Below are 13,486 nucleotides of genomic sequence, written 5' to 3' on the forward strand. Positions count from 1 at the left end.
CCAGTGAGGGGCTGGGGGTGTGGCTCAGTGGTAGAACACCTGCCTACCATACACAAGTCCCTGATTTTGGTTCCTATTTTTTGTGCATATATTTTTATTCTATTTTATCTACGTATATGTATTGTACCATATGCATGCCTGATGCCTGAAGAGGTCAGAAGTCGGCATTGGCTCTCCTGGAACTAGTTATGTATGATATGAGCCACTATTCAGGTGTTAAGAAGCAAACCCAAGGCTAGAGAGATGGCTCCGTGGTTGAGAGCCCTAGCTTTTCTTCAGAGGTCCTGAATTCAATTCCCAGCAACCACATGGTGACTCACAACCGTCCATAATGGAATCTGATGCCCTTTTCTGGTGTTAATGAGAACGGAGCACTCACAAACAGGTGGTGCACAGCTATAATCCCAGCCGAGGCAGAGACAGAGGCAGGCAGATCGATATGAGTTCAAGGCCAGCCTGGTCTACAAAGGAAGTCCAGGACAGCCAAGATAACATAGAGAAACACTGTCTCAAAAAACTGAAAGAAAAAGAAAGAAAGAAAAAGAACCAAACCCAAGACCTCTGCAAAAGCAACAAGTACTCTTAACTCTTGAGAGATCGCTCCAGCTCCCTGCTTTTTTGTGCTGAGCACCACAAAATAAGTGTTGGGGTTTGTTTGTTTGTTTTTCTCCAGACAAGAGTGCTCTGTGTAACGGCCCTGGTTGTCCTAGAACTCACTGTGTAGACTAGGCTGGCTTCGAACTCACAGAGAGATCCTCCTGCCTCTGCCTCCCACATGCTGGAATTAAAGATGTGCTACCACCACCGCCCTACTCTTGCACCCGCTTGAGACGGGAAATTGCAGCGCAGTCATATTGAAAGTCTAGGAAACATTTAAGACAGGAACCTTGGGGACTCATTCCAAGTCAGTGTCATACCCCACATCCCAAGTCTCGCCTGGAAGCTCCTTGGCTTTCTCTGAATGGCACCCTACTTCGGCTTGTGTGCCCAGAGCAGAGGTCATCGCTGGCCCGTAGCCAGGATCACTGCAGGCGCTTCTGGCAGGGAGGGGCGGTGATATAATGAGATCCTCTTTGGGGCGGAGCTCAAAAAGAGGGGGTTGCCTCCTGCGCTGTCTGGACTCCTCCCCATGGGAGGAGCTTGTCGCTCTAAGGTCTCCCCCAGAGTAATTTTCTGGTCAAGCCAAGAGTAGGGTGAGGCTACCTGAGTGTCACCAGCCATAGATGGCCCTTTAATTTTATTTATTTATTTATTTATTTATTTTTGCCACCCATGACACCCACTGAGCTCTGATAAAACAGGCTCACTAGAAGAGCTTCAGCCGTCTCCTACGGGAGAGACCCTTCGGTTTGTGGCGCCTCCATCTTCAAATCCCGGTGACCTCATCTTCACGAAACCGAATCCCCGCGAAGGCGGAAACCTTGCTCTTTCATACCAGCCCCATGCTGGTTTCTCGCGTGTCAGTCCTAACCAACAGACAATCAGTGGTGCTCACACTTTAGGCCGCCTCTTCCCAAGAGGCAACCCTGTCTAACCTGTGATTCCTGTTTCACCCAGAGCCGCCGTCGCCCACGCTCACTACCAGCTCATTTCTAGGTCCCGCTGCTGCCACGCACTGCTCCTAGCTCGCAATGGTCACCCGGGCCTCTTGGCTTTCTTCCTGGTTGCAAGAAGGCTGTCCCTTCGCTGTGCCTGACAGTCGATCGCCACGGCGCTGCCACCGGAGGAAAGCAGGGCAGAGTTTCCCCCATTCTCCGGACCCTGTGGCCCCCACCAGTGTCTCCGAGGCAGGTTCAAGGTTGCAGGATGGCACTAGTACAGCCGGGCCAGCCAGGACCTCCGAAGAGCCAGTGGAGAGGTCCTTTTCTGTACTGGGGGATACGTGATGATGACATTGGTTGCATGCTCCGTACAACGCTAGGCTCACTGTGCGGGTGCACCGCTTCCGGTCCCCTTTTGCCGTACAAGTCTTAAATTTACTGCGCAGGCGTATTGGTTGCGGGTCCAGGTTAGGGCGCCACCGTAAAGCTCTCTGCGCACGCGCGTGGGCTTTATTGTTCCTATGCCCAAACAGCCTCAGCTAGGAAGACCGAGCGCTGCCCCAAGAACTTTTGAGTCTCAGCTGCAGCGCTCTCGGACACACCCTGTCTTGGAAGGAGTGACGTCACCACAGAGCCACCCGAAGGCGTCCGGCTGTCTCTAAATCCGGACACTCCTGCCCTGTCGGCCTCCGTCAGCTGATCATCAGGGGTGGGGCCTCAGTGTGGCTGACCCCCCACCCCACCCCCCCGCCGCCCGGCAGAGCTCTCTCTGCTGTCCAGGCGTGTCACCTCATTGCTAGGTTGGTGATTTGGAACGGGGACGGGGGAGGGGCATCCTCGAGTCCCTGGAGAGATTGGCAGCCAGATTTCTGAGATTTCCCAAATAGAGAAATGCGTTCGTGTGGAGAATGGACAGACGCTTGGTTCTCGAGGGGAACAGGCCCTGGGCGTTGGGTTTCTAGGTCCTACTGGGTGACGGTGGATAGGCTGGAGGATTGATGCTCGGAGCTACAGCGAGGCAGCCAGGAAAGGAAGGGCGTTACGGGTGTGTCGGTGCACACCTTTGATCTTAGCAGTCAGGGAGCCAGAGGCGAGAGGAGGATCTCAGAGTTCAGGCCAGCCCAGCCAGGAGTACACAGCGAGATGCTGTCTTCAAGAAGCAAACAGACCCAGAAAGCCTTACGTGCTCCCTGACCGATGTCTTTCCCCGCCTCTTACTTTCCAGCAATGTCTCTGCCGCGGGGTGACGTGACTGCCTTGTTCCTGGGGCCTCCGGGCTCGGGAAAATCTGCGCTGATCGCCGCGTTGTGCGACAAGAATGTGGACATGGTAGACATCCCTGAAGGACGGCGGGACTCTGGGGTCCCCAGCCTGAGAGCTGCGGCTCCAGGCCTCTTCCTGGGTGAGCTCAGCTGCCCACCCGCAGCTCCTGGGCCCTGGGCGGCGGAGGCCAACTTGCTAGTATTGGTGCTACCAGGATCTAAGGGGACCGAGGAGCCCATAACCCCAGCTCTGGGAGAGGCAGCGAGGGCCGCCCTGGCCAGAGGGACCCCGCTGCTGGCCGTACGGAAGTTGCGTCCTGGAGATTCCCAGAATGCATCTCAGGCCCGGGATGAGACTGCTGCCTTGCTGGACAGTGCTGGGTTGGGAGCTGCAACTCTCTTTGTGTTGCCGGAGGACTGCGGCGGCAGCGGCGGCGACAGCTGTGAGGAGCTAGAGCGTCTGCAGGTGGCGCTGCGGACGCAGGCGGAGGCGCTGCAGAGGTGAGGGGGTCTATTGGGGCTGGGTGGGGTGGCCTAGAACCAACTCAGCTAGCGGGGTCTTTGGGGGTTCTTGAGCCCCGTTCCTAGAAAGTTAGAGGGCACAGATCTTGAGATCAGAGAGCCTCCGCCACAAGCCATCCTTTTTTTTTTTTTGGTTATTTAAAGCCTGCACTCGGCAAGGGTCAACTGGAGTGTCGCTTCAAAGAGCCTATCTCTTTGAGCAAACTGTCTGACATCACAAGCCCCCTCTCTGGTGGGACTTTGAGACGAGGCCCAGACATATGCAAATACTGTTGAGAGACAAAAAGCTGGACTCCATCTCCCTGTGACATCCGTGGTCCATCCTCCCCACCCCCACCCCCACCCCGGGATTTTACCGGAAGTCTCCTGTGGAGCACTCCGGTTCTCAAGCGACTCCTCCCAACACCCCCAGCACCGCACCAGACCCTCAAAGAGCTTTATTTCTCGTAGATCGTCCTGGTCTTCCATTTCTCCAATTTTCTCTCAGGTCAGTGCTGCCTACTGGCTTCTCCTCCTAAGTCCACCCCCTTCCCAGCTGCCCGGCTGCTTTTTTTTTTTTCCTTCCTTCTGGTTTTTCTAGACAAGGTTTCTCTATGTAGCCTTGGCGCTCCTAGACTCACTTTGTAGACCAGGCTGGTCTCGAACTCACAGCGATCCGCCTGCCTCTGCCTCCCGAGTGCTGGGATTAAAGGCGTGGGCCACCACACCCGACCCAGTTGCCCAATTTTATGGATCTCAAAATGTAGCTCAGGAAGAAGCGGCTGCATCTGGCTTCACTTGCCCCACCAGTACTGTGTGAGATCTCTCCCATCGCATGCCCTTCCTAAAATCCACTCCTCAAGAAAACGCCCTTGGGGACACCATAAGCCACACTGCAGCTGCTGTTACGGCCTTGCCTTCCTCTAAGCCCCAACCCGTAGAAAACTTGTCCTACCCAGCACATATTTGGAAAAGCCCTGGTCGGGCAAAGTCGTTTTTATTTGTTTATTTTGTTTTTTGAGACAGGGTTTCTCTGCGTAGACTTGGCTGTTCTAGAACTTGCTCTTTAGACCAGACTGGCCTTGAATTCAGAGATCCGCCTGCCTCTGCCTCCCCAGTGCTGGAATTAATGGTGGGAGCCACCACCCACCCCGTTCAGGAGGAAAGTCTTAACAGGGTCTTCATCTTACGGTCTGTTGGAAACCTGACCTCAAGGTTAGCTTCTGGATCAGACCTCTGGGTAGCCTTAAGCTCCTCCCTTAACTTTATGGTCATGCCCCACTTTATTTAGGTGTGTGTGTGGTTTTGTTTTTATCTTTTCTTTCGTGGTTTGTTTGTTTGTTTGTTTGTTTAGACCTGGTTTCTCTGTATCTCTGACTGTCCTGGAACTCGATCCGTAGACCAGGCTGGCCTTGAACTCACAGAGATCCGCCTGTCTCTGCCACCCTAGTGCTGAGATTAAGGGCGTGCTCCACGGCGCCCGCCCCACCTGGTTTGTATTTGCTTTAGTTCCCTACTAAACTTCCCGGGATTCAAAAAGCCAGGTCCTTGCTCACCCAGGCCAGCTTTTCCTGCTTTTAAAGGTCTACTGCCGTGCCCGGGCCTGGTGGCACACGCCTTTAATCCCAGCACTCGGGAGGCAGAGGCAGGCGGATCGCTGTGAGTTCGAGGCCAGGGCTACACAGAAACCCTGTCTAAGAAAGAAAGAAAGAAAGAAAGAAAGAAAGAAAGAAAGAAAGAAAGAAAGAAAGAAAGAAAGAAAAGAAAAGAAAGAAAAAATCTCTACTACCTTTGACCGTTTCCCACCCTTTCTCCCCACAACTTCCGCAGGCTCCTGCCTCCTGCCCAGGATGGCTTCGAGGTGCTGGGCGCAGCAGAGCTGGAAGCCGTGCGAGAGGCCTTCGAGACTGGTGGCCTGGAGGCGGCGCTGTCATGGGTGCGCGCTGGCCTGGAGCGCCTGGGCAGCGCACGACTGGACCTGGCTGTGGCCGGAGCCGCCAACGTAGGCCTTGTGCTGGATATGCTACTGGGGTTGGATCCTGGCGACCCAGGTGCTGCGCCTGCCTCGATGCCCACTGAGCCCACCCCTTATCCGGCTCCAGAGCGCCCCAACGTAGTGCTCTGGACTGTTCCCCTGGGCCCCACGGCCACATCCCCTGCCGCCACCCCTCACCCGACTCACTACGATGCCCTGATCCTCGTCACCCCTGGGGCTCCCACGGAGAAGGACTGGGCCCAGGTTCGCTTATTGGTGTCACCAGAAGCTCCACTCGTCGGTGTGCGCATGGACGGCCAGGGCGAGGATCCACCCGAGGCTCTGGAAGAAGAAAAGACCAAGAGTGCTAGCGACGGGAGCTCTGGGGATGCAGGCAGAGAAGGAAAGGAGAAACCTAGAGTCGGGGACTCGGGGGACACGGACGCACGGAGCCCGGTGGACGAGCCATGGGAGGTGCTGGAGGAGGCGCCTCCGCCTGTGTTCCCGCTGAGGCCAGACGGCTTCCCGGGGCTGAGCACCTGGCTGCAGCGCGCCCTGCCCACCGCTCAGGCCGGGGCACTGCTGCTGGCGCTGCCACCCGCATGTCCCCGCGCGGCGAGGAGGAAGGTGGCAGCTCTGCGGGCAGGAGCGTGGAGGCCAGCTCTGCTAGCCAGCCTGGCGGCCGCTGCCGCCCCAGTACCAGGATTAGGCTGGGCTTGCGATGTGGCGCTTCTCCGGGGACAGCTGGCTGAGTGGCGGCGCGCGCTAGGCCTCGAGCCCGCGGCCGTGGCACGACGGGAGCGCGCCCTGGGCCTGGCACCCGGGGTATTGGCCGCGCGCACGCGCTTCCCGGGCCCGGTGACTCGAGCCGAGGTGGAGGCCAGGCTGGGGTCTTGGGCAGGCGAGGGTACCGCGGGAGGCGCGGCGCTGGGCGCGCTCTCCTTCCTATGGCCCGCGGGTGGCGCTGCGGCAACAGGTGGCCTGGGTTACCGTGCAGCCCACGGTGTACTGCTGCAAGCCCTGGATGAGATGCTGGCTGATGCTGAGGCGGTGCTGGGCCCCCCAGAGCCCAACCAATGAGGGGTGTGGTGGGGGCTAAGGAGGTGTCTGGTGACTTGGTTGCTGGCCCCACAGCCTCTGGGATTGAGGGGTGAAGAGTGGTACACCCAAACCCGGGGACTTGAAGGAGACTGACTTCTCGTTGAAATCTGCGACTCACGGTCACCTGATTTCCTGGGTTCTGACGCCAGAAGCGTGTCATTCGGATGCAAATATAGCAAAGGGAGTTTGGGGGCCTGGACTCCTAGAAATGGGAGCCCCGTGGCCTCCAGCTGGTCCTGGATCTAGAAGCCTTGATTCCTGCCTGTTTAGCGGACCTAGGGCTGCGGAGCCAGTGCTGGCTGCAAGGCGTTGGAGCCCTTGGAGTGCAAGGTACCAGAGTATGCTGGCAAAACAACAACAACAACAACAAAACAGGTCTGTGGGAGCCATGCGTCTCAAGTGTCCGAATCCTAAGGCGGCTCTGGACGTTGTCAATTCTCTAGTGACGGGGAGTCAGTCCTGTGGAGATCAGGGACCTGCTGCAGACCCTCTGGTCTCTTGGAGTGTGGAGGGTTGTCCACCGTTTGCCCTCCAAGGCTTCGGTGTGGAGAACACTGTCCCACAAAACTGAAGGGATGGGACAGGAGGTCTGGGCAAGGTAGTCTAGGATGGGGTCTTTAGGGTGTGGAAGAATGGAGCCGTTGGTGTATTGGGATCCCGGCCATTGCTTTTGCTCTATTTCCTGGGATGGGGTGTGACGCCCCCACTTCACAGGTGCTGGGTGACTCAGGGTCTCCGGCGTGTGTGCTCCTGGTCCGCTTTAGCTATAACTGGTTTCTTCTGTCACACTGACCTTAACCCCTGGGCCTCAGGAGTCCTGCTGTAGCAGCCTGGCTTTCTGCGTGGCCTCCAGTTTCCCCCAGCCTGCACCTGGTCTATACAGGACACAGCTGTGGGCAGGGCCTCCCACAGGAGAGCCAGGCAGGGCCTGTGATGCCGTGGGAAGGGTTCCAGGAGGGGGAGGCAAAGGCTTAGAAGCCAGGGTGCCCTCAGCTTGGTGTAGGTGGGACGTGCCATGGGTGATGCTTCGGTGTCAAAAGCGAAAAAGGAAGGCCTGGTAGATGCGACCACCAGGGGCTCATCAACACAGCAGGGTAGCGTGTGGCTGGCCCCTGCCTCTTTTTCACCCCAGCCTGTCTCCAGCCAGCCTGGTTTGTTTTTCTGAGGCTTAGGTCCCGCCTCAGAACTGTTGTTTTTCTGTGCAATGCTCTGCCTCCCCATCAATTTTTTTTGATACTGTGTCTGCATCTATCAGGTCTCCCTGAAATGGCCCCTCTGGTCATCCTAAGTAGGTAGTGCTGATTCCGGCCACCTGATCCTCCATGTGGCAAACATTACAACCAATAATGGCCTCATTCATTCGTTCATTCATTCATTCATTCATTCATTCACTTGCTTGTTGGCTCTTGCCTCTTGCCTGTCCTTTTTTTTCCTTAGGTACACCCTGGTGCCCAGAGCAGTGCCTGATGCACTGTAGGTGCCTCGGATTTATTGTTTCAGTTTATTGGCCATTGGCACATGGTCTGGAATTCGGATTGTCGATATCTTGTTACAAAAAGGGACAAGCTAGGGGAAAAAGATGTGAGCACCTGCTTGGAGAGCAGATGGCAGCAGGCACAGCCTGGCCACTGTCACCACCTGAATGAGTGCTGTATATGTCCATCTGGTCGATAAAAGGACCAGTCATGAACTGTAAAAGCCGAGGGCTAGTAATCAGAGGGCTGCATAGTTCGGGGGTCTTTATCCCCATCCAACCTTGAACTCTCACCAAGGACACCATTTGCCTCCCCCATGGAAGTTGAGGCACCTGGTGTGGTGATGCATGCCTGGGACCCCAGCTCTTGAAAGGTGGGGGCAGGAGAATTAAAAGTTTGAGGCCGTCTTCGGTGACAGAGGGTGGCAGGCCCACCTGAGCTACATGACCGCTCTTCACTGCCTAGACTGGCCTTGAACTCCATGCAGTCTGGCCATTGCCTCTCCTCATTCCTTGTCCCCGCTCATCACCCACCAGCCTGACACCAGGCCCTCGGATGCTTGAGCTGGCCAGCTTTGGCCCTGCCTCGACCTCCCCAGGGCTGGGGTTACAGTTACAGATAGACCACAGCATCTGGCTCCCATCGCAAGGCTCTCCGTGAGACCTGCCTGGCATTCCTCTCGCTCAGCCGTCAGAACCAATGTGTCGCCTCTCACCTGAGCACACCTCGGCTCCCACGAGACGCTTGATTAGAAATACTTGAATTCACAGGTTGGGGAACCCAGTTCACAAACCCATGTTGCCTCAACCCAGGGAGTGCCTGGCATATTCGAGGCGAACACCGTATGCTTGAACCATGTCCCTAGCCCTTCACTGGGGGTGGGGTGGGGGTGGGGCTTGGGGAAGGTGTCCTACTACTGAGCCACACCCCCAGCTCCTCACTGGTGGATTCTAGGCAAGTGTTCTACCTCCTAGCTACGTCCTCTCAGCCTGCTTCTTACCTTTCCTTTTGAGATTAAGGGTCTCACTTAGTTGCCCCAGGCTAGCCTTGAATTTGGGATACCTTCTCCCTCAGTCCCCTGCAGAGCCGGGATCACAAGCCAGCACCACCTCATGGCTCCGAAGTCCTCCCAGACCCGCTTACGTGTCGATGAGTCTAATACAGATAAAGTTTGAGATTGACTTTCACAGTGGCCTTAGCCACAGGTGGTTAATGGCCACGGCGAGTGACAGCCCAGTTGTGGGGCGGCGTTGGTATTGTGGGAGTTCTAGAGACAGGAGGCAGGGGCAGAAGGTCCTACTGAGTTGGGGCAAGTCACCCAGCAGATGCCATCTTGTGAGGTGTATTACGGTTTTGTTGTTGTTGTTTTTCCTTTTTCTTGTTGCTGTGTCAAAAATGACCTGAGAAAAGCAATTACTGAAGAAATTATTTTGGCTCATAGTTCAGGGACACAGGCCCATCATGGTGGGAAAGCTATGGCAGGCAGCCACATTTGGGAAGCAGAAAGCATTGGTTGGCATCCCGTCTGCTTTTCTCCATTGCCTTTGCCCTGGGACCACAGCCTTTGGCCCTGTTCTTCAAACAGTAGGTGACGTCACCTCATTTAACCGAGTCTAGACACCTCTCCATAGCCATGTCCAGCCAGCGAGTGTAGATCCTGTCAGTGAACGGTACCAGCCATCACAGACGGCAGGTCACTGGGAATTGGCTGCGTTGCACGTGCACTGTGTCTGAGCATGCGCACCGACACATGAACGGGCTCAAACACACACACCCACCTCACGAGTACTGCAGCTCCTCCTGAGAAGCTCTGAACACAGATGTTAGTCCTCTACTTGCCTGGGCCCCCACTTCCCTTGGCCTGGCGACCTGGGCCACCTGGGATTTCCTCTCAAGTGCCCTGCTGTAACACCGTGGTCCTTTGCTTTCTTGTGTGTGTATGTGTTTTTGTTTTTGTTTGTTTGTTTTTTGATGTCTTGTCATAGCCTAGGCTTGCCTTGAGTTAGAGATGTAGAGGGTGATGGCCTTGAACTCCTGATCCTCCTGCCTCCACCTTTTAAGTGCTGGGATCACAGGCATGTGGTACCCAACCCCAGCTCTGACTGTGTCTTGCTTTGGGGCCCCCTGGCGTCCCTTCTCTGGGCAGCAGGCATATGCTAGATACATCAGAAAAAGCATGTTGTAGCCATGGCGTGTTCTGGTCAGCTCCGTAGATGTGTTTTGTGACTCCTTAGGGGACAGATGCTCATCTCCTCTTGTTTTGTTACCTGGAGACGGGGGTCCAGGCTGTCTCAAACTCTTGAGGCCAGGTGGTCCTCCTGCTCCAACCTCTCGCATCCTGGATTACAGGCAAAGGTGGATGCCTTTTGAACTATTGCCTGCTCTATCTTTCTTTCTTTCTGTCTCTCCATCTCTGTCTCTCTCTTTCTTTTCCTGAGATAGGGTCTTACTCTATAGCTCAGACTGGCCTCAAACTCATGATGTCTCCGCCTCTGAAGATCTGGGATCACGGGTGACTACGTACGGTGCCTGCATAAGGATTTTCAGGCCTTTCCAGGGTGTAAGTAAAGCTGAAAAAGAAAGAGGCCTCTGGAAATCTCCACACAGAAGCTCAGTCTCCCTAGTCACAGGCCACTTGCTGCCAGCAGGGTGCTCCCATGAGGCCCCTCAGGTCTGGAAGAGCCTGGGCACAGGAATTCTGGGAATTGTCAGCCTTCCGTGCTGGCCTCGCAACTGTATAGTGAACCTTGGCGTTGCTCTTGTCAGAAGCGCAGGGTTCTGAAAACTGCTGAGGGGACACTCCACTTGGGGGGGGGGACGTCTTACACTTCCGGCTCATGAAGGAACTGTCTGTTGGAATGGGAGACAGTTCTAAGAGTCTGCTCAGCCTGTGCTGTGTTTCAGAAAGATGAATTAAAAGAGTAGAAATCCTACTGTTTGTGTCTTTTTAAAATTTTTAATTTATTATCTTAAGCGTCCGTGTGTGGGTATGTGCCGTGGAACGTGATTTCGCCTGCTGAGCCTTGACCTTAGTGATTCTCAAATGCTTCCATGTCCGTGATGGCGGGCGGGCGTGCAGCTGAACTCTGGAGCCAGGGTGACCCACTGCTCCCCAGTTTGGCCTCTCCATTGATAAGCACTTGGAGGTGCCCTCTTAGCCTGACTGGATTTTAGCCGCTGGGACAACAGCAAACATGATGCAATCCGAGGCTTGAGAATGACTCATGGATTGGATTTCCTGTCCAGCTGGCCTTGGGCTCCCTGGAGGCACTGCCACACTGAAAACCCTAGGCCAAGCCAGGTGTGGTGGCGCATGCCATTCGTCCCAGCACTCGGGAGGCAGAGGCAGGTGGATCGTCTTCCTGAGTTCAAGGCCAGCCTGATCTACAAAGTGAGTCCAGGATAGCCAAGGCTCTACAGAGAAACCCTGTCTCAACCCCTCCCCCTCCAAAAAGAAAAGCCCAGTCTAAGGGCTGGGATGTATCTTCTTAGAATCCCCCAGTAAGGGGCTGGGGGCATGGCTCAGCGGTAGAGCCCCTGCCTAGAATCCCCCAGTGAGGGGCTGGGGGCGTGACTCAGTGGTAGAGCCCCTGCCTAGAATCCCCCAGTGAGGGGCTGGGGGTGTGGCTCAGTGGTAGAACCCTTGCCTAGAATCTCCCAGTAATGGGCTGGGGGTGTGGCTCAGTGGTAGAGCCCCTGCCTAGAATCCCCCAATGAGGGGCTGGTGTGTGGCTAGTGGTAGAGCCCCTGCCTAGAATTCCCCCAGTGATGGGCTGGGGCATGGCTCAGTGGTAAAGCCCCTGCCTAACATTTTTGAGGCCCTAGGTCTATCCCCAGTACTGACAAAAAATTGATCAAAGCTTCTGGTATGTAGCCTGGACTTTAAATTCATCATTCTGCCTCGGCTTCCCAAGCATTGGCTTTACAGGTGCACTGTAGAAAGGGATTACTCTGAGCTGGCCAGTGGTGGCACAGGCCTCTCAGCACTCAGGGAAGCAGAGGCAGACAGGTCACTGTGAGTTCAAACTCACTGAGATCAGAGTGAGCTCCAGGACAGCCAAGGCTACACAGACAAACCTTATCTGGGGGCGTGGAGCTCCGTTACATTTGAGCTGTCTGATCTTCAAATTAACACACACACACACTCACACCTTAAGACTCATCTTCCTGAAAACAAGCATGAGAATGCTAGTTAGTGCCCGTTTTGCAGTTGCCAAGGAGACAAAAGGAGAAGCAGGCCCTTGGCGGCCGCGGTGATCACTCTCGCTGCTTCTGAAGTCGCCCAGCTCTCCTCAGCCTTCTGACTGGGGAAGGAGTGTTCTCTTCGTTAGGTGTGGCCGTGTGAGCAGCTCCACGTACGGAGCTGAGACTGTGGTCAAGTCACTTCAGTGCTTTGTCATATAGGTGAGGCAACCCTAGGCACTACTCTTTGGCAAAGGAATTGGCTGATCCGTAGCTGGAAAGGGCAGAAACCAGCTTTGGATTATGCTGAACTTGTAGAGTGAAGGAAAGCACCAGCCTTTTGTGGACGGGTGCTCACTCAGCAAGTACACAGCCCGCCCTCCCACTGAAACTCCCCGTGTGAATGTTGGCTTTGACCTTGGGAGTGAGGGCTACCAGGATTAACCTCAGCAACAACAGAAACCCTACGTGCACTTGACTTTCATGCTATGCCAGCCAGGGAAATTCATGAAGGAGCCAGTCAGTTCTAAATCCAGAGCCATCCCAGGCAACCTCCACGCCCTTGGAAACAAGAAGGCTTGTTGTCTTAAATCTTAGTTTGGGGATGGTTTGTTACGTGGCATTATTGCAGCCCTAGCTGACTCATACACCTTTGTTGTTTACAGCTACTGAGATTAGGAAGTTATTACTACAGCATAACCTAGCCTGCCCCCCCCCCCCGTTGGTGCCAACGTTAGCACCTGCCAACTAATGGCCACTCTGTAAGTGGCAGCTGCCACAATGATTAGTGTTTACTGAGGTGTACTGTCTGCCTAAAGGTGGCACCCACTGCTGTAAGTGCTTTCTGCGTAGCATTTTTCACTGTACAACCAACGAGTCTGAGGATCTGGCTGTTGATAAGCCATACGCTGCGGAATATGACATGGAAACTTCGAAGTGTGTCACAGACCAAGGTTCAAAGCAGGGTTCACAAGCATCCTAGCTATTTGACTCAAGGCAAATGCCATCCACAGCTGGCCTCAGTTTTTCCACGTGTAAAGTGGGATAACCTAGGATCTCTCTCTCTCTCTCTCTCTCTCTCTCTCTCTCTCTCTCTCTCTCTCTCTCTCTCTCTCTCTCTCATTGTATGTCTCTGGTTGTCCTGGACTCGCTTTGTAGACCAGGCTGACCTCGAACTCACAGAGATCCGCCTGCCTCTGCCTCCCGAGTGCTGGGATTAAAGGCGTGCGCCACAACACCCGGCTTTATTTTTATTTTCTTTTTTTCTGTATGTTTGTTTTTGAGACAGGATCTGGCTGTGCAGCCTGAGTGTAGGCTGGGTCCTGAACTCATGGTCCTCTGACCTCAACCTCAGCCACCACATAGGGACCCTCTCCTCTTTGAATTGGGGACGAGGGGTTAGAAGAAGAAAAAAAACAAAAAACAAAAAACAAAACACCAAGACCTGTA

At 54.9% G+C, this 13,486-nt stretch overlaps 1 protein-coding gene across 2 annotated transcripts; it reads left to right on the plus strand.

The window, feature by feature from the left end:
* Positions 1–1,241: 1,241 nt before the first annotated feature.
* Positions 1,242–10,788, plus strand: IRGQ (immunity related GTPase Q). Of its 2 annotated transcripts, XM_084771393.1 has the most exons (3): positions 1,242–2,341; positions 2,767–3,304; positions 5,135–10,788. In XM_084771393.1, exons 2-3 carry the CDS (start codon positions 2,769–2,771, stop codon positions 6,357–6,359), a joined length of 1,761 nt encoding a protein of 586 aa, XP_084627519.1. In that variant the 5' UTR covers positions 1,242–2,341; positions 2,767–2,768; the 3' UTR covers positions 6,360–10,788. The 2 variants fall into 2 exon arrangements, with proteins under 2 accessions (XP_084627519.1, XP_084627518.1); XM_084771392.1 differs by lacking the exon at positions 1,242–2,341 and having other exon boundaries at positions 2,348–3,304.
* The last annotated feature ends 2,698 nt before the right edge of the window (positions 10,789–13,486 follow it).

This window comes from Acomys minous (assembly GCF_964271855.1).
Source record: "Acomys minous genome assembly, chromosome: 20".
Classification (NCBI taxonomy): domain Eukaryota; kingdom Metazoa; phylum Chordata; class Mammalia; order Rodentia; family Muridae; genus Acomys; species Acomys minous.